This window comes from Thamnophis elegans, chromosome 4 (genome assembly GCF_009769535.1).
Source record: "Thamnophis elegans isolate rThaEle1 chromosome 4, rThaEle1.pri, whole genome shotgun sequence".
Taxonomy (NCBI): Eukaryota; Metazoa; Chordata; class Lepidosauria; order Squamata; family Colubridae; genus Thamnophis; species Thamnophis elegans.
The window spans coordinates 12,153,486-12,175,328 of record NC_045544.1 but is presented as its reverse complement, the minus strand read 5'-3'; the positions used below and the strand labels follow the sequence as shown (position 1 = coordinate 12,175,328).

At 38.3% G+C, this 21,843-nt stretch overlaps 1 protein-coding gene across 1 annotated transcript in view; it reads right to left on the bottom strand.

Annotated features, from left to right (window-relative positions):
* COL19A1 (collagen type XIX alpha 1 chain) overlaps positions 1–21,843 on the bottom strand; it is a 178,822-nt gene that overhangs the window by 82,589 nt on the left and 74,390 nt on the right. The window contains exons 12-14 of the mRNA XM_032215170.1: positions 17,751–17,874; positions 9,315–9,322; positions 7,835–7,888 (exon numbers count right to left, since the gene is read on the bottom strand). Coding sequence (XP_032071061.1) covers positions 7,835–7,888; positions 9,315–9,322; positions 17,751–17,874 — 186 coding nt within the window. The remainder of the gene's footprint in view (positions 1–7,834; positions 7,889–9,314; positions 9,323–17,750; positions 17,875–21,843) is intronic.

Sequence of the window (21,843 nt, the reverse complement as noted above, 5' to 3'; positions counted from 1 at the left end):
AAGTCTGCATTTGGTATCATCAGAAGATTTTTCGATTTTGGCCTTAATGGCATTTGTGCAGATAGCTTGTCCTTGTGCAGCCAGGATGATGATGATGATGATGATGATGATGATGATGATGATGATGATTATTATTATTGGTTAATCTTTGGTGAGATTCACAGCCTTTGGGGCTGTTTGGTAGCTCAACAGCTCAAGTCCTAATCAAGGTCCTAGGAACTGTTAAGGTACCATCGGAGGATATAAGCTGTTCCAAGTAGGGCATTTTTTTGTAGAATCAGAATGTTCAAGTCTGATAAATTAAAAATTTCCAAATAGCGAGGTAGCCCTTTAGGTATTGCTCCAGGGCTCCAATTACAATTGGGACAACACACAATTTCTTTTTCCACAGTCGCTCAACTTCAATTTGCAAATCACTTTGTGATTTTTTTCTTGCTGTTTATCTTCAATTCGTGCATCTCCAGGTATTGCAATGTCAATGAACCATACTTTTTTCTTTTCAACTATGGTTATATCAGGTGTGTTGTGGGCCAAGTGCCTGTCAGTCTGAATTCTGAAGTCCCACAAGATCTTGACTTTCTAATTCTCTAAAACCTTCTGAACCTGATGTTCCCAGTGGTTTTTGCTGTACTCAAATCCAAACTTTTGGCACAATTTCCAGTGAATGATCTTAGCAACGTGGTCATGGCGTTTTAGGTAGTCAGTTTGTGAAATTTTGCTGCACCTACTGATCAAGTGGTCGACTGTCTCGTCTTTCTCATTACAGAGGCAACATTTGCTGTTGGTGGTAACATGTTTAATTTTTGCCTTCATGTAGTTTGTGGCTAAGGATTGTTCTTGAGCTGCCAAAATAAAGCCTTCTGTTTCTTTTTTCAGTGTTCCTGATTTTAACCTGTTCCAAGTTAGCTTTTGGTCAGCTTTGCTTTCAATACTTTTCAAGTATTGGCTATACATAGCTTTGTTTTTCCAATTTTCAGCTCGCTTCTCAATTACTTCTTTCTTCTATTCAGCTTTTGACTTAGTTGTCTTTAAAAGGCTTCCTTTACTTACTTCCTTAATCATTGGTTCTTCACTTTTCTGGATGTAATCATTCAAGCTGTGTTTTTCTTCTTCCAAAGTCTGTTTTACTTGTAGGAGTCCTTGACCATTCCCTGCTCTTTTAGGGTGCAAAGCATGATTCATTGTCATAAGCTTCCTTGTTTTTCTGTCCAAATTGTCCAATTGCATCTGGGTCCAGTCAATTATTCCTGCAGAGTATCGGATCACAGGTATAGCTCAGGTATTTATGGCTTTTATGATGTTTCTTCTACTCAATTTGGACTTTAATATCTTGCGAATTCATCAAATATACTTGGCTGAAGTTAATTCCTTGACTTTATTATGCATTAAGTCAGAGGCCTCTAAAATCCCCAAGTACTTGTAGCCTTCTTCTGGTTTTACTGCCTTTATCATTTCTTCATTCTCAAGTTCTATTCCATCATCTTCTATGACCTTGCCTGCTTTGGTTGCCATTGTTGCACATTTGTCAATTCCAAACTGCGTATCAATGTCTTGGCTAAATTCTTTGTGCTTTCAATTAATAAATTTAGTTCAGCTTTTGTTTCACCAAATAGCTTCAAATCATCCATGTAAGCCAAGTGCAAAATTTTCAGTCCTTTCTTTGCGAGTTCGTATCCATAGTTCATCTTCTTCGAAATGATTGTCAGTGGTAACATTGAGAGTATAAAAAGTCGAGGTGAAAGGGAATCACCCTGGAAAATGCCTCATTTAATTTCAACTTCACCCAGTTCTTCTTCATCAGCTATAAGCTTCGTTTTCCAGAGGTTTCCATGAACTTTTGTATGTTGCTGCTGATGCCAAAGATTTTCAGGCATTTCTTGATCCAGCTATGGGGAACTGAATCAAATGCTTTCTTATAGTCTATCCAAGCCATGTACAGGTTGGTTCTTCTTTTCTTTAAATTCTTTAGGATTAGTTTGTCAATCAGCAGTTGGTGCTTTGTTCCTCTTGAATTTTTGCAGCATCCTTTCTGTTCTACAGGAAGCAAGTTATTTCTTTCCAAGTATCCATAAATTTGGTTTGCAATGATACCAGTAAGGAGCTTGTATGCTGTTGGCAAACAAGTGATTGGCCTATAGTTTCCAGGATCCTTTCCCTTTTCTTTATCTTTTTGGATCAAAAATGTCCTTCCAGTTGTCATCCATTCATCATTTTCAGGTGTTTTTAAGATCTGGTGCATTTGGGCTGCCAATCTTTTGTGCACACTTGTAAGTGCCTTTAACCAGAAGCCATGTAACTCATATGGTCCAGGTGCACTCCAGTTCTTTACTTTTCTTGACTGTCTTTGCACCATTTCTCCTCCTCCTCCTCCTCCTCCTCCTCCTCCTCCTTCTTGTTATTATTATTATTATTATTATTATACAGTTGTATCACAGCGGTCAATTGTTTCGCCAGATTTGGCATTGGTTACTAGTCAGACCCCACCCAGGGGCCTCATCATAATTATTATTATTATTTGCACTGAGGATATATACTCAATTTTTGTTCAACTGTAGAAAGTACAAAACTCATACAAAGAATAAACAGAGAACATAATGAAGATATTATTTCAATAACATCTATAGAATTATAAATCCATTTCTCTAGATTAACTTTTGATTCTTTTCAGTCTTTCTAGGCTTTTGGTGCATTGCTTTGCATTAGATTCAATCCTTCCTTTTGCATGCATCTAGAAATGATGCTGGGAAACTACTGTCCAACCCTACTTTTGTTAAGCTATACTATTCCATGAGACTTTATCTTGTTTCTATGTTGGTTTACAGATCTGACTTTTGGGACTAACTTTGGGACTGAAGAAAAACCTATTTGGCATCTCATATAGACCAGATTTCTTGATCCATAGTGGTTACTGGATTCACAGATGATAGCTGTATACAACTATGTCTAGTGAAACAATTGGACCCTTCATGAGCTGGGAGATATATCAGTTGTTATCTATAGCTTGTTCATATTCCATCTTAACCATTGTAAATGTTTTACCTGTGCCTGACTCTAAAAATGTCTAGAAATTGCAGTTGATACAAAAGTAAGAGGCTAAATTGCTGATGGATTATATGATGCCTGTAGTGAATGATCTCTACTAGTTGCCAGTTGTCTACCAGACATAATTTAAGACAAGGTATAGTCGCTCATTCTATGAACCTGCCCAATTATTCAGATCAGCAGAAAAAGCACTTTAGAAGAGGCCCTTTTTGCCAAAAAAACCCCTCATCTATCGGGACCTTCTCCTTTTGAGTTTTGTGAACCCAACCTAAAATATGGAATGAATTCCCAAACAATGTTAATTTGGTCCCCATTTTCCCAGTATGTGGGGGGCGGGGGGGGGGGGAACAACAGCAAACATATTTTTCATTAGACTTTTAACTATTAGTTGAATTAAGTTTTGATTTGAATGGTACTGATTTTAAATTTATCTTGATTTTAATTATTTTGATTTTGTATTCATACATTTTATAATTTTTTATTAATTGCTGTAGATTGAACAGCACAGAAATAGTGGAGAGTTGTGCTAGAAGAAAAAGAATTCATTGATTTTATTTCCCTCTGATGATATCCATGGCACCATTTACACCAGGGGTGAGCAACCTGCAGTTCTGGAGCTGCATGTGGCTCTTTCGTACCTCTGCTGCGGCTCCCTCTCGACGGTTGGCTTCACAATTGATAGGGCTTTCTGTTAGGATAGATAGAGGAAAAAGGGTACCATGCTGGGAGGTGGTGGGGGAACAAAATTTCCAGTTGTTTCCAGAATTGAACGGGCGCTTCCAGTTAGGAACTTTATGGCTCTTTGAGTGTTTAAGGTTGCTGATCCCTGATTTACACAATTACAGAGGGTTTCAAAATTCTTTACAGCAAATCTTTTGAGATGGAGAATCTGGAAAAAAATGCCATCAGTATTTTCCAGACACGTGAGTTGAATTCTACTGAAAAAGCACCTGTCTTTCAGGGTGCAAGGCAGAGAATAAAGTAAAAGTTCTGCTTTTTCTGTAATTATATAATCCCAGCACCAGTTTGATCAAAAAATGAGGAGGCTATCTCGGATTGAAGATATGGAATATAAAAGATCAACAAACTGCCACTGATCCATGTTATTATGCTATCAGTGATAGAAAGAGGTGTTTGGGATATTCTAGGGTCACATGTGTTAAAATAATTAGGATGCATTTAGATAATCTTGGCTAGAAGGGTAGGGGGTGTATCCTTTACTGCTTAACATTAGGCAACGAAAGTATCTTGGGCTAGTTCTGTCTTGAAACTACATAATGCCACTTGTGAATTTTATTTATTTGTAGCACTAACCACAGAACATGTCTCGGTCTGAATGGCTAACTTCTTCATTCTGTTTGCTTTGTACCAAATGTGTTATCTGATACTTCATTTAACCAGGTCTCAAGGAATATGGAACCAGCATTTCAAGTATCTTTCTAGTAAGCACATTTAGGTGCTTTTCCTTGTGACAGACTTAACCCTTGGCTTCTGCTTAAGAATTTGGTGCCATCTGGATGAGTATTTTAAAACTCCCCCAAAGGGATAGGCCTACAGGAACGTAAAAATGGATGCTCATTTTCCCGGAGAACTAAAAGCTGTGGATCAAATGTCAAGAGGAATAGTTTTCATATACTTTATGAGAGAGATCACCATACCACCTTCCTTCACCTGTCACTCTTGTGACATGACATCCACAGGCTTAAGCTCTGGATACCAGAAAGGAGAGAGAAGCTTAGCCAACTGGGTCATTTCAGAGAAAAGCCCCTTACTTCTTCTGCCAATTCAGCACCTTGACGAAACTGTGAAGATAAAGCTGTCATCCCTGAAGTTCAGTCATTGCATTGCTCTTTCAGGACGCGAGAACAACATCAACCATTTTAGCCCATTATGTTATTTTATTAGTATTGTGTTATTTTAACATTAGAGAAACCATCTGCATTATGTGGGAAATTAATGTTTAAAATCAAAATGTTATGCATATTAAGTAAGGAATTACACTATTTTACAGCCATGTTCGTGCGTCTCTATGATTTTTTTAGGGCAATTCCAAATACTTTTCTTAGGGAAAAAAAAAGTTCATTGAAACCTTTTTCCATATTTCTCCAAGCCCAAATAGAGAATAGATGAAGCCAGCTCCTATCACATTTCCAGGACCATTAATTAAAGTTTAATTTACTTATTATAATTGCTAAGTGACAATAAAAACAAAGTTTTCTCCCTAAGTCCCCAAAATGTAAAATGTAACTTCTTATTGGACTTCCGTTTTCAAAACTATGACTTTATGAAGGCAGGTTTCAAGGCCAGTGTCTGAGAAGCAATTCGGGAATGAATATAGGTTCCGATAAATAAAACAAATCTTAAATAAGGATATTGCCAGACATCCGATAGCACTTTGCAATTAGGTTATGATTGAGCAAAGACTGCTAGACTCCGATCTCAGTTTCGCATCTCATATTACATCTGTCATACCCGCAATAATTTTTCTCTGCTCTGCTCTGAGAGATACAGTTGGCTGCTTAGGGGAAATACAGCATAGGGATTGATTTTCTAGATCTTTGCAGGAGTGTCTATTCTCCATATAGCAATAGCAATAGCAGTTAGACTTATATACCGCTTCATAGGGCTTTCAGCGCTCTCTAAGCGGTTTACAGAGTCAGCATATCGCCCCCAGTCTGGGTCCTCATTTCACCCACCTCGGAAGGATGGAAGGCTGAGTCAACCTTGAGCCGGTGAGATTTGAACCGCTGAACTGCAGATAGCAGTCAGCTGAAGTGGCCTGCAGTACTGCACCCTAACCACTGCGCCACCTCGGCTCTAATTTTAATGCCATCAGGAAAATGATCATCTACTTCCGCTAAGGAAAAGGCATTTCAGTGTCCTTTTGAACACATCACTGCATATGAAAAATGATAAACAGAGTGACATATACTTTTTGTCTTGTTTTGCAAGGGTTTGCATGAAGTTATGTCATACAATGAGATAGCCAGAATGCTTTTGAAGAGAATGAAAAACTGTGTTCAGCTGGAAAAAATCTAATATTCTTCTCACAAATTACTAAATGTACATTTTGTGCAACTGAGGAAGTAAGCATTTCATTTCGATAGGTAAATTATCAATGGAAAAAAATCACCATACAAGCCAATATTTGAAAGATTCCTTCATTGTTTTCAAATTAAGTACTGGTACTCACTGCAAGGGAAGCAGGTCCTGGAGGCCCCATATCACCCTATAATATTAGGAGGGAAGCAAAAAGTAACAATCTTATATATATATATTTCAAAATGCCACTTCATTTAAAAGAACTTAACTTGACATCTATGGTCCACTCAACTTCATTTGAACTACTTAATTCAATACATAGAGTCCCTATTCAATTTACTTTAGAGAAATATGATGATAGAGTGAAAATTAAACTGCTGAACAGCTCAAGGGCAGCAACTATCATCTGAGAGAGATTCAGGCTTCTCCCTGCGTGGCTCATTTTTCATGATATTTGGGTTAAAAATTCAAGGGTTGGCTTATTGTCAGATAGGCTTATACATGAATATATGTGTTAAGTCTGCTCAGCCCCTTTTCTGCATTAATTTCTGTAACTGTTTTTAATATGTCTGCCATGAAACTTAGTTTGCATTTCTTCTACAACATTTTTGTACACTTTTTCATCATATCCTTCTATCTGAAGATATTTTCTCCCAATTTGTACATTTTTTGCAAGCAAATTTCATAATGCTTTATTGAGCTCACTTGACAAGACATATGTTTTAACCAGTGTGTGTGTGTGTGTGTGTGTGTGTGAGAGAGAGAGAGAGAGAGAGAGAGAGGGAGGGAGGGAGGGAGGGAGGGAGAGGGAGGTGGGTTCCTACCAGTTCGCACCTATTCGGTAGAACTGGTTCATCAAATCAACCAAACCAGTTAGAAGAGGTTCTACCAGTGGACCTGGAAAGCAGGCCACACCTACAGAATAGGTTCCAAATTTTTTTTAAACCTACCACTGGTCCTTGGATATGATTATTCTACACTATCATGCTCATATTTATAAAACTCAGTGCCTCTGTGAAAGGTAAGGATGACTACTGCGTTTGTGGTGCAATCAGAACATTGCCTGTGTTGAAGTTGTTTTAACGGAAACCAAAGATGCCTTTTAAAAAACAAGTTTACATCCTATTCTTATGCATGCCAGTGCTGTGTGTGAGTTAATTTAAGGTGGTTCTGACAAGTGTCATCGGCATCTTCATATCCGGTCACATGGGCGGCAAGCCACTCCCTTCTGGTCACATGGGCAGCAAGCCACTCCCACAAAGGAGGCCACACCCACAGAGTAGGTTCGAACAATTTTTGAAACCCACCACTTGTGTGTGTGTGTGTGTGAGAGAGAGAGAGAGAGGGAGAGGGAGGGAGAGGGAGAGTCTACATTTGTAAATTCAGTGAAGTAAGTCTGTCTTCATGGAACAATGCCTCTGCTCATGTATACTGCTAGGATACCCCCCCCTTAATTAATAAACAAACACCCTAGATGGAAATGAGGGGAGAGGAAGAAGCAATTGCAGAAGAGCAAAAGAGACAGTTATCTTGCTTAGGTAAAACTCAGCAAGTAACATTTTCCAAGCTGCTGTTAATATTCATATTCATATTCAATGGCATCTACACTAGAGCACTGGGTGCAGCCCCTTAGTATTTCTTCTTCGTTCTTTTATTATCAGCAATTTCTACTCTTCTTTTCATTACCCAGGTCTTTAATTTTCAGCTATCAATTCAACATACGTGTTCACATGTGGACACATGTGCATACCTTTTCTCCCTTTTCACCAGCTATTCCACAATCACCAACATCACCTTTTAAGCCCTATGGAAGAATGAAAAAAAAAAAGATAAGGAACAATGTTTAACATGTATTAAATTTTGTAAATAAGAAGTATACTGGTTAAGCTCCCAGACTAGAAACTGGGAGACCATGAATTCTAGTTCTGCCTTAGACATGAAGTCAATTAGGTTATCTTGGGACAATGCCTCTGTCTCAGTCCAAAGGAGAAGCAAGGACAACTCACTTCTGAAAGGTTTAGTCCAGCAGTTGCTAGGAGTCAACAGTGATTTAAAGGTGCATGCGCTTGCCTGTGTGTGCATGCATGCACATGCGCACGCACGCACGCACACACACACACAATAACTGTTTCAAATCAATCTCAACTCTTTTGGGGATCGTGGATATGTTTTATTGGTAACAAAGAGTGGTTTGCCATTGCTTTCCATATGTTTTCTTCAACTTCCAATCTTATCTGTTCTGACCCTCCTCTTCCCACACCCACACACTCCGAGTCAAAGATACTTTCCGGAATTTATTAACAGACAGACAGGTCCTTGGCAGCAAACCGGCACAAACCGTGGCAGAAATCCAACACAGATAAGTCTTGGCAGCAATCCAGCATTCTGTTCTCCAACATTAGTTCCTGCGTTGACTTCTGCAAGAGGAGTGTGTGCACAAGCAGTCCTTTTATAGTATGGGGAGGAGCCTAATGACCACCAGCTGAGTGCAATTACCTCCTGTACTTGCGCAACTGTTCCTGACGCCTATTAGCTCTTTGGTGCCGGGCATCCAGGAAAAACTCACTGCTGGCATCCGGATCATTCTCCCTTGTCTCCTCCCCACTGGTCCAAGGCTCAGGTGCCTCCTGGTGGCCAACCAGCCTCTTTGTGACCTGCTCAGAGTTGGAACCCTGTCCAGGGTCCTCCACATCCTCCAGAGCCGACTCATAGGGCCCCTTGCTGTCGGAATCTGGTGGCAGCTCCAATGGCTCCTGCTGGGCCACAACACTTATCTAAAGGCCTCCCATTTTATGTATGTTTCTCATACACATAGTAACCAGGTCTGAATCTTGCTCCTGGTTCAGATACAGTCAACGAGAACTAAGGCATCCTTTAGTAAACCAGTACACTATTACAAATCTCACCAAAATAAAGCCTTGGAAATTCATAAACAAATTCTATCAAAGGTGAGCTGAATAAATTACCTGATATAAAGTAACAGTGCATATGGAAACATTATGACACATAAGGGCAAATTCATCTCAGTTTGCTTTTATACCATTTTCTGTATTTAATTTTATTTTTGCAATGTTTTCTTTGTTTCATTTTTTTAAAGAAATAGAAAGAAAGTCACCCTGGAGACAACTCATAACTGTGGTTTGTATCCAGCTTGTTCATTCCTAGTTTTTAAGGGAGTTTTTAAAATGTCATTTCCTTTTACATAAACAAAAATTCATAAATGAAAATACCTCTATACCTGCTGAAACAAACATGCAATTAAAAGTATACTCATTAAATTTGCAATCCATCTAAAGGTTTCCTTAAAATTATTACTTGGTTTTCATGAGAAATTTGATTGAGGAAACACTGATGTTAAGATGATAAGCAATATCTCTCCCAAGGTAGGCAAGAAACTTTGAATCAGAAATACTCATAATTGGACAACTTCACTTTTTACAAAAATTACATTAATTCACCATTTAGAAGAAATAGTTACAGTACGTTAACATTTAAGTAGCCATTTCAAATTAAATGATGGATTTTGATAAACCTCATTTCACACTGATGCTTATAAGCAATCAAAAAGTTAAATCTAAATAATATTTGTTCTGTCTGAAGAAGACAGACCAGGCATAGAGAAATGAGTAGGGGGAAAAAAAAATTTCTTAACACCCATGCTTGAATACCATAAATACAAATTACCCTATTCAGATTTCTGAATGGATTCAGATTTCCGACTGATTTTTTGTGGACTATAAAAAAAATGGTTATGAGATTTCGGAAAGCAAATGGAATATGTATATAAACATACATATTTATCATGTTATTCCCTTTCAGGATGTGCAGTGTTTTGCAGTGAGCAGGAAAGAAGTAAAGAAATACTTAGAAAAATAAAACAGAGTAGTTAAAACTACTTAATACCAACACCATTCATATAGTTCTCTATTCTTTTCTGTCTTTGGAAAACATCCTTGCTTTCTCCATATCCATATGCTTCTTTGTTCTTTACAAAGATCATTTCTTTCTTTCTGAGGTTCACATCAATTTTATTCTACCACTGTTTTCCTGGACTGCTTCTTTATTTCAACCCATTCACACTTTCTTCATAGATTTGTTAAGCAATTCATTTGGTACGATTAATTCAATCCACGTTTACTCCACAACCATTCCTTGTTGATCTGATTTCTTCTTCCTTTGCTATACTTCTTTAAAAATATTCCCATCCCATTCATTTTATCTGTATGTTTCTTTTATGTTTCTTCTTACATAAAATCGACTCTCACTTCTATATACACAAGTAGACAAAAGTATGCCATTATGCACAGCCAGTTTTACTTCTCTGAACATATTCCTTCTTTGCAAGAAACTATCAACTAACTTTCTACCAACATTTCCTCATCTCAAAATTTCTCCATTCATTCAAAGTATAGGACAAACAGTGCTAAATAATCATAGTAGGAAGTCTGCATTGCTTTCAAAGTGCTTATTGCCTTATTTTATTTTTTATTTTATTTTATTTACTAGCTGATGACCCGGCATTGCCCAGGTATTTATAGATGTCGAAGTGTTTGTCTGATAGGGGCCTTTCTTTCCCCTACTCCCATGCCCATCATCCCTGCCCTCTCCCTTCCCCCTCCCATGCACTACTCTTTCCCGCCCTGGCACCTTGTCCCAAATCCATCAGGTGCTTCTTAATGGCCCAGGCTCTCCCTTCTCCCTCCCATGGCATCACAAACAGTTTTCACTCCAGGACGCCACATTCGCTCTCCTTAACAGGCCATGCATTCCAGAGTTATTCTGGAACACACACACAGATGCACAACAGGGGTGTCTTCCCCCCTCCCCCAGTATTTGTTTCCAGGGGGTAAGTCATCTGTGTACCAAGTTTGGTTGAAATTGCTTGAGGCATTCCAGAGTTATTCTGGAACATGCATACATACAGTCTTTTTTATATAGAGAAGAGATTTTATTGTTTTATTTTGTTTTCTTTATTTTATTTCATGTATGTATTTATATCCGACCTTTATTATTTTTACAAATAAGGCAGTGATCATATCCAATACATCTTTCTCTTATTTTTTTCCACAATAAGAACCCTAGGAGTTGAGTTGAGATAATGTGACTAGCCCAAGATTATCCAGCTGGCTTTCATGGCTGAAGTGGGATTAAAAAGAGCCGAGGTGGCGCAGTGGTTAAATGCAGCACTGCAGGCTATTTCAGCTGACTGCAGTTCTGCAGTTCGGCTGTTCAAATCTCACTGGCTCAGGGTTGACTCAGCCTTCCATCCTTCCGAGGTGGGTAAAATGAGGACCCGGATTGTTGGGGGCAATATGCTGACTCTGTAAACCACTTAGAGAGGGCTGAAAGCCCTATGAAGCGGTATATGTCTAACTGCTATTGCTATTGCTATTGCTATTAGAATTCATAATCTCCCCCTTTCTAGCCTGATGCTTTAACCACTAGGCCAAGAATTTTATGTAGAGTTTTCTGGGATTACATTCTTTTGGTCTATGGACATAACAACTTAATGAAAGTTCTTTATCTTTAAAACTAGAAAGGAGGATATTTTTTTTAAAGTTTTTTATCAATCTCTTCATATAAATAAATTATCTGAAAATAACTGTTTCTCTCATTCTGACAATGGATGATTCCACTGGATTAAACAACCTGTTGAAGGAGACCAGAATGACCTGTTTCTTACAACTAAAAACACTTAGGTGAATTGGTGAGTTATCACATTTTACTGGGATGGGGGGAATGGGAGGGGGGAGAAAACTAAAAAGGATAAGAGAAAGAGGTTTTCCCATTTCTTTTTTAGGTGATTGCTTAATCAAATGGTACAATTGTATACATTTATTAAGCTGTTATTTCTTCATTAAGATTTTATGTACAATCACCCTTTGCCTTTTGATTATCCACAAAGAAATTAAGGAAAACATGCATATCAACTTACATCCCTTCCAGGTATGCCATCTATTCCTTTTTCTCCATTTTCACCCTAAAAGGAAAGCAAGCAAACCCCAATTAACTTATGTGCTTAGAGAAAATATCTTCTTGGAGACCATTATAGAAACTTTTAATTGAAACTTCAACATAATCTGCAGTCATTACCTACAATACTATGTTTTTAATTCCCACCAATTTAGTTCTGCATATTTTTCTCATGGAATTAAAGTCAAGGAGTTAACAAAATGATTAGATAAAAGTGCAGCTAAATTTGTTAATGATGTTTTCACAGATGTATAAAACATCTGTTTCCATCTTCCACGGCATCATTCTCACTTCTGAAAAATAGGACTCCAGTCCATACAAATACCATACATGGTACCAGAAGATTCAGTGGTTTTATTATCCCAATAGCACCTGATATTTTACTAATTCAACCGAGATGTATTCTGTATAAACAAAAGAAACCTGAACTCCAGAAATGATAGCTGTGGAGCCATGTCTTATTCAAATGATCTTTCTTTTATGTACATTTCAGCCTTTTCTGGACAGTTCATTTAATTCTTACTCAAAGGCAGTAAATCAAAACACACACACACACACACACACACACACCCCTTAAGCAGAGGTGGGTTCCTACCAGTTCGCACCTATTCGGTAGAACCGGTTCGTCAAATCTACCGAATCGGTTAGAAGAGGTTCCACCAGTGGACCTGGAAAGCAGGCCACACCTACAGAAGAGGTTCCAAAATTTTTTGAAACCCACCACTGGTCCTTGGACATGATTATTCTACACTATCATGCTCATATTTATAAAACTCAGTGCCTCTGTGAAAGGTAAGGATGACTACTGTGTTTGTGGTGCAATCAGAACATTGCGTGTGTTGAAGTTGTTTTAACGCAAACCAAAGATACCTTTTAAAAAACAAGTTTACATCATATTCTTATGCATGCCAGTGCTGTGTGGGGAGTAATTTAAGGTGGTTCTGACAAGTGTCGTCGGCATCTTCATATCCAGTCACATGGACAGCAAGCCACTCCCATCCAGTCACATGGGCGGCAATCCACTCCCGCAAAGGAGGCCACACCCACAGAGTAGGTTCGAACAATTTTTGAAACCCACCACTGGCCTTAAGAGAAGGACATAATGTTCTTCTATGATAGTTTTGCCACATAATCCAAGTCACCACTTAAAAAAAATCAAGGCAGATATCTAGGGAGAGAATGTATGATATTTGAGTAATAAAATAATGAAACAAAGTAATATAATCTTGTATGGCTTTAATAACAATCCTCTTATTTCCTCCTCTTTTCAGCCTTCTGTTAAGATTAAGTCCTTGGCACCCACAGGCAAGTATGTATACCCAAAGTATGTGTTTTTCTTCCACCAAAGATACTCACTAGCCCAATATATGAAATGCCACTTCCCAAGATACAAGAGTGTGGAACAGTGGTGGGTTTCAAAAAAAATTCGACCGTACTCTGTGGGTGTGGCCTCCTTTGTGGGAGTGGCTTGCCGGCCATGTGACGTGGTGGGAGTGGCTTACCGACCATGTGTTCCCTCTCTCTCTCTGTCTCTCTCTCTTCTCTCTCTCTCTCTCCTTCCTTTTGTCTCTCTGTCCCTTTTTCCTTTTTTTCTTTCATCTCTCTCTCACTTTTTCTTTCTTTTTTTCTTCGTTTCTTTTTCTTTCTCTTTCTCTGTGTGAGTCTGTGTGTGTGTGTGTGTGTGTGTGTGTGCGTGCGTGAGTGGTGGGTTTCAAAATTTTTTGGAACCTCTTCTGTAGGTGTGGCCTGCTTTCTGGTGGAACCTCTTCAAACCGGTTTGGTAGATTTGACGAACCGGTTCTACCGAACTGGTGCGAACTGGTAGGAACCCACCTCTGGTGTGGAAAATTGGTATCTAGAAAGGTTTGCTTACTTGACAATTCAATGGATGACATTGTATCTTAATAATAAATCCATTTATTCAGTGAGACTTACTGAAAATTAAGTGTACCCAATACTATAGCCTAAGAATTCTTCAGCATGGATTGGGGTGATCCAATGGAAAGGCCATACTTAAGAACTGCATGAAACAGCATCATGTGGAAAAAATCCAGAATCTTAGCTACTAGCTCTCTGAAGTAAGATTCATATTTTGTAGGTCAATAGAGTGACCCTGGACACCCAGATAATCAAGAAAGGTTGTATGGCTTGAATAAATACCATGCTGCTCAGAGAGAAGATGACCCCAAATTTAAGATGACACTCATAGAAGGAAGAGTAGAAAGATAAAAAATAGAGACAAAAATCCTGTGTAATTTCAGCTTCCCTGCTTTGTCAACATTATATACAACCCACAAAGTACCAGGTTTATGAAAAAGGCAAATGTATAAAACACCAATAGTAGTAATTTCTAAATATTTCAGACTGAGGTACCACAAATGTGGAATCCTAGCTTTCATTTTGAGCCATCCGATGACTTGTTTGTGAGAAAAATCCACAAATGTGGAATCCTAGCTTTCATTTTGAGCCATCCGATGACTTGTATGTGAGAAAAATCAAAAGAAAATGAGAACAATATGCTAGGGAAAGAAAGAGAATAATTGGGAGAAAAAAATATCAGAGAACAACGAAAGAAGAACCGTTAGAAGCTGTATGTGTCCAGTAAATATTGTGCATTTTCCTTCCTTTGTTTTATTAATTCTTCAAACAAATCCAGCCTCTCCTTTACTTTTTCTATATATAATTCATAGCTTAAAGATCAAAGTGAAGCATCTTTCCATAATTTATTCTTGAATTCCTGTATTGTTGAGTAGTAAGAAATAACATAAACAATACATCTTTCTTACAAAAGAATTCTTTTTCCCTCCCTACTTCCAATTCTGTACAAGTCACCCCATTTATTAATCGCACCAAGAATATGCACTTTTACATTTAATTCTCATAGTTCATATCTCACGTCACTTGTAATGCTGGAATAAGCCATTGAGTCTTCCCAAACTCTACAAATGGGGGAAAAAAACCACCTGCTGACAACATGATTATGACTAACAGATGGACTACTTGTCATTTTAGGTCACTTCCAGGGCTAAATTCTGTTATAAAATTGGCATTTTCAAGATTATCATTTTACAGCTGTGTATTAATTGGAACCACATTAATATAATACTCAGTACTTCCCTCCAGATGTTTAAATTTAGCAAATTGGATTACTGAGCCCAAGACCCAGTTCTGGTTCCAATATATAGGCCTTCCAGCTTGGAAGAATCTTTGGTTGGTATTTGCAAACATGTTCTCCCGTTAATAAGTAAGAGCCGTGGTGGCGCAGTGGTTAAGGTGCAGTACTGCAGGCCACTTCAGCTGACTGATCTGCAGTTCAGCGGTTCAAATCTCACCGGCTCAAGGTCGACTCAGCCTTCCATCCTTCCGAGGTGAGTGAAATGAGGACCCAGACTGTGGGGGCAAGTTGCTGACTCAATTTGCTAAAAAAATCTGTAAACCGCTTAGAGAGGGCTGAAAGCCCTATGAAGCGGTATATAAGTTTAATTAATAATAAATAAAATAAAAATATAAAATAAATAATAAAATTGAAATAAACCTTGAAAATAAAATATTAAAATGGACAGTGTTTTCTTTCTCCTTTATATTAGGAAAATACCAGGGAACAGGCAGACATACAGGTCTTTGAAATTGGATGATACAATCAGTCTCCCAGAGAAAACAAGTTGAAGTTGTTCTTATAGGTTCAAACTGTAGGGTTAATATTTAATCTATCTATAGTTTGATTTTTTTAATTTGATTTTTCTCTAGCTGGAAGAGACGGAAGAGGACTAGCTCATTCCCTTTTCTTTTTATAGGTAGTGAAGAGCCAATTTTTTTTTCTGTCAGCAGATGACAAATGGAATTACTTTTGCAGACTGCATTTTAAAGACATCTATACTTTCCGGGGATTTAGTAAAGTGATGCTTTACTTTTAGAGGCCAGCATGAAACATGCAGTCCGGGATTGCAACAACTCCAGGCAGTAGACTGGGAAGTGTATTCAGTTCAGTTCTGACTTCATAACTTCAGTTTCATTTCATAACAGATTTGTTACTACTCTGCCTTTCGGTTCATATTCTTCACTTGTTAGATTTTTATCTCAAGCTTGGTCAGGGTGGGGTTGGGGAGCAGTTTCCAGAACAACTTACTTTTTCCACAATGGGACAAAAGCACATCTTTTGTGGGTGTGCTTAGGTGCATGTGTGGGTGAGTACTTAGACGTATATAACAACACATCCAGTGGTTAGAGATATAATAAAATATTTTGTCCCTAGTACACTGAGGAAATGGCCTTCTTGGCAAGTAAGTAGTGTTATTCAAAACGTTTGCTGAAAATGCTATAAAGGCTGCTGTAAGCATAATATATTCGTCTTATTGTCATTCTCATCCCCAAAGAAATAAATTCTTGCAGTTATTTACCGTATTTCGGAGTATAAGACACACCTTTTTCCTCTCCAAAAAGAGGCTGAAAACCTGGGTGTATCTTATACACTGAATAAAGCATTTTTTGCCTCTCAAAACCCCACCCTCTTCACTACAATGGCCATGCAGAGCCTGTAGGAGGCTTTCAGAGAGCTCCTGGGGGCTGGGGAGGGCAGAAATGAGCAAAAATGGGCCATTTTTTGCTCAATTTTAGCAATAGCAATAGCAATAGCAGTTCAACTTATATACCACTTCATAGGGCTTTCAGCCCTCTCTAAGCGGTTTACAGAGTCAGCATATCGCCCCCACAGTCTGGGTCCTCATTTCACCCACCTCGGAAGGATGGAAGGCTGAGTCAACCTTGAGCCGGTGAGATTTGAACCGCTGAACTGCAGATAACAGTCAGCTGAAGTGGCCTGCAGTACTGCACCCTAACCACTGCGCCACCTCGGCACCTTTTGCCCCCCCCCCCCACAGGAGCACCCTATAAGCTTACTAAAGGCTATCCATGCCCCTTTTTGACAAAAAATGGGCTTATTTTCATGAAAAATGGGCTGTTTTTTGCTCGGCACCCCCTCCAGAAGCATTCTACAAGCCTCCTAAAGGCCATTCATGCCCTTTTTTGGAGGGGAAATTGCCCCATTTTTGCGAAAAATGGGCCGTTTTGGGGAGGTTTGCAGAGTTTGAAAACTTGTTTTAAAAAAATTGCCTCATCAAAACCTTGGTACGTCTTATACTCTGAAAAATACGGTAGCTAATGTACTGAACTTTTTTAAATATTGAAGTCCTATGTTGACACAACATAAGGGTTTCTTTCCAAATTAATATGAAACGGGCTTAGCCCCATGCTTTTCTTAAACAGAAGTACAATCTTTTTAATTATTCCTTTTGATTTAGACCGAAACTCCTACAGGCATTTCTGAGAACAAAGGAGTTTATTGTTTACTGGTTTTCTTTCTCCATTTAATTTCAATTTGTATTTTCTCAAAATGTTATGGTTAACGTTATTCAGGAGTGGAAGACCAATACTCTGATTTAAAGCAATTATGCTAGAAGTCACGTTCTTTGCTAGAAGTACAATCATGGATTTTATATAGATTGAATTATTTCTCCAGGATATTTAAACCTGGATGTTCACTTTTCCACCTCACTCTTATATTCTAGCATTTAAAAAAATCCATTTTCAGTTCCATGTCACTTTATAATCTAACATTTTAAAAACTCCAAACTCTGTCTTTATTTTATCCAATAAAATCTATTGTTCTTCCATATCCTATGCCTATGATGGCTAACCTATGGTCCGGATGCCAGAGGTGGCACATAGAGCCCTCTCTGTGGGCACATATGCCATTGCCTGATGCTCTTCTGGTTTTCCATCCACTTGGTCTTTGCGGGTGCCGGAGCACCAGAAAATGGCCTGAAAACGGCCAAAAACAGTCTGTTTTGGGGAGCATTTTCTGGACAGTTTCCAAAAAACAGCCTGAAAACGACCCGAAAAATGGTCAAAAATAGCCAATAAACAGGCATGTGCGCACCGGACAGCTAGTCTTCGGACTTCCAGTGCTCTGGTGCACATGAAGACCAGCCAGCACATGCGGGCGTGCCAAAAACCCGAAGACCAGCTGGCCACTATGTATGTGCACTGTTCTGTCCCCCCTTCATGGCTCGATAACAAACGGGAGGCAAACAAATTTAAAAGGAACTTTCTTTATCAGTTCTTGGCTCAGACTGGCTTTGAGCCCAAAAATAACATAAATACAGTCTCTAACGAGATAATAGAATACTAAACAAAAAATCTTACAATGCAATGCACTTCTCCAAGTGTATCCTTGAATCAGGGTTACATAAAACCAAGCACTTTTCCAAGTGTAAACCATGACTGCTGATTAATCAATGTTGTACGAACCAAGGAACGTTGACTCCTGCAACTAGGGCATGGCACCATCCGTCCTTTTATCCCCAGAACACACCACTCACAAGCCCCAGCTGCAGTGTTAATCTTGCATCCTGAAAAGACTCACAGAAGACATCTGCTGAGTCACAACAGTGCACCAGTCAGCTTGTCTTCGTGTTTCCGGCGCTCTGATTGCCACACATTCATGCACATTCCGGTTTGGGTACTTAGTGCCAAAAAGGTTCGCCATCGCTGTCCTATGCTATAGTATCACCCAAACGTGTAAGTAACTTCTGAGTAAATTGTTCCCAAGCAGCCTTAATTTCTTTTATAGTTCAATAGTGTTGCTCCGTTGCATTAATGGGTCTGCTCTCCTTTAAGAGTTTTGTGAGCCACCCGGAGTCCTCCGGGAATGGGCGACATACAAGACAAATAAATAATAAATAATAATAATAATAATAAGAGTAATCCTTTGTTCTCTCTGGTTCCCTGTAACCTCAAAGTCTCCTCTTATCATTTGTTTATTTTCCAATCAAAAAGGCTTTCCCACAGGAGGATTTTTTTCCAATATCAAATGTTTTATATATTTTTTTATAAATTTAAAACTCCCCTAGTAAACATTTTTCAAATCCATCTAGCACCTTAATTTTCCAAAATCAACATTCCAGATCCTATTTTGCTGATTTCCAAACATTACAGTGAAAGTTAGAGATTATTTCATCCAGGGTGGAAGAAACCTCTCCCAGTGTAATGAAGCTTGTCTTTCAGAAGGTTCTTAACCAGTGGTGGGATTCAAATAATATAACAACCGGTTCTCTGCCCTGATGACCAGCTGGATAGGTGGGGCTCAGTGGTCATGTGACTGGGTGGGCATGGCCAACTCAACGTCACTCACATCGATGGGCACTTTGCCTTAGCTGTTACAATGTAATAAGGGTTAACCGGAGAGGCAGTTTCTGTAAGCAGGGCAATAAAGATTAGGCTAGAAACAACACTAGAATGTTTCCTTCCTGCCTTCCTTACAGGATTAGCCCTGTAAAGTGGAAAAAATAAAATGAGATTTCTTCCAACAACCGGTTCTCTGAACTACTTAGAAAATTAACAACCGGTTCTCCCAAATAGGTGCGAACTGGCTGAATCCCACCACTGTTCTTAACCCAAAAAAGTCACTAAAAGATGGAAGTATGCAAACTCAGTGTCTCTTTGAAAGGCATTGAGTGTTGCTTAGGCAACATGAATATCCCTTGCCCTCCCTGGGACCTCAGACCTCTCAAACATGCTGATTTACAATCTCTTCAGAGGGAAAAATCTGTGTAGAGCCAAACATGGACCATCCTCGTCTTCTCCTTAATTTGGAGAGGAATTCCAACAAGACAATCCTTTCACGACTTCTATTTCGGTCATGTTCATTGGCTCCACAAAAAGCAAGTTTGTGCACAGTTCACTATGCTGTCCCGGAAGTTATTCAAGTACTTCCTTTCAAACAATGTTACCATCCCTTATTTCATATGCGCCCATATAAATGTTTTGAGATTTTTATGGTCTTTTAACATAACACCTCCCCCATTTTAAAATACAAAGTACTAAGCAATATTTCTATGGGCAATTCTTACATTGGAATAGAATTAACTTATAACAGCACCTTCTCCTGAATTAACTATATGGGTTTCTAGTTTGAACTTGCAAAATCCGTTGTCCTGATTGGATTTCAAATGATTGGTTATGTGTTATCAAGCGACGGTTGAATCTTGGTGACCTCACAGGTAGATTTTTTTCCATGTTGCAAGAATGAGAATTCAGTCACATTCGCTTCAAAAAGTACTAGTAGCACATTTATTCCTTTGTTGAATTTTTAAAAATATTCCAGACAAATGTATTTTTATTTCTTAACTTTTGGCCTCATGCTTTAAACTCCTATGAATGTCATGTAATATCAATAAATATCACAAAGCCTGTAATTATTATTAAAGAAAATAAGTATTGATTACTAACTCTTTCTAAGCACTCAGAAGTTCTTATAATATTGTGGAATATTGACTTGGAGTCAAGACCAAAATTAGTAAACTATTTGCATTAATGGACACTCATGTTCAAAGACTACTCCCAAATGAAGAACACAAAGTCTTTTCAGTCTGAATGTCATCATCACCTAAAGTCCTCCAAAATACAATTGGAAAACAAAGATTTTGGCTTAACTGTTGGGAACCAGTTTAAATGCATAAATAACTATTTAAAAGTGAGAATTTTCTGAACAGAGACTGCAGGAATATTTTTCAAAAATCTGTCACATAACTATTAGCACTAATAAACACACCCTCTCATTTTATTCTTTCTGACACATGTCTTGTAATCCTACAAGGTCAATTACTCTTGGAGCCACAAAACATGCCATTGTAAAGACTTGAACTATTCAGTTGTTTTCAACAGACTATTACCACATCTCAAGCCACTTGGCAAATTTATGACTGGTTAGCTGCAAGTTTTGATGGTTTTTTTTTGTCGAATAAACCACAATAGGAACAGCTTGCAAATATAGCTTTATGAGATTTGTGAGTTAAACCACAGGCTGATCAAGGTCCAAAGACACTTTGGGGTCCCCCAATCAGTGGTGGCTTTCAAAAATTGTTTGAACGTACTTTGTGGGTGTGGCCTCCTTTGTGGGTGTGGCTTTCCGCCCATGTGACCGGATATGAAGATGCCGACGACACTTGTCAGAACCACCTTAAATTACCTCACACACAGCACTGGCATGCATAAGAATATGCTTGTTTTTTAAAAGGCATCTTTGGTTTGCGTTAAAACAACTTCAACACACGCAATGTTCTGATTGCACCACAAATGCAGTAGTCATCCTTACCTTTCACAGAGGCACTGAGTTTTATAAATATGAGCATGATAGTGTAGAATAATCATATCCAAGGACCAGTGGTGGGTTTCAAAAAATTTTGGAGCCTCTTCTGTAGGTGTGGCCTGCTTTCCAGGTCCACTGGTGGAACCTCTTCTAACCGGTTCGGTAGATTTAATGAACCGGTTCTACCGAATAGGTGCGAACTGGTAGGAACCCACCTCTGCCCCCAGTACACTTGCAAGGGTCCACCAAATCAGTTTATGTTGAAAAATAATGCAATATTAAAATCCCACAAAACATCCTGAAAGGCATTTATAGCAGTAAGTGTGTCTATTTGAATTTTTAATATGGTAAATATTTATAAATAAAACCAATATAAGCAAAAGCTCTTTTGGGTTCTCCATACATTTTAAAAGTGGGAAGGGGAAGAGAAAAAAGTTTAATAAACACTGATCTAGGATCTAAAAAGTTTCATTTACGTCCAATTTATTATTATTTTTAGAATAATAATATAATATAATAATAATATAATATAAATATAAATATAAATATAATAATATAATATAATATAATATAAATATAATAAGAATTATATTTAATTTAACAATAAGAGTCAAAGGACAAGATATTAAATATAAATCTTG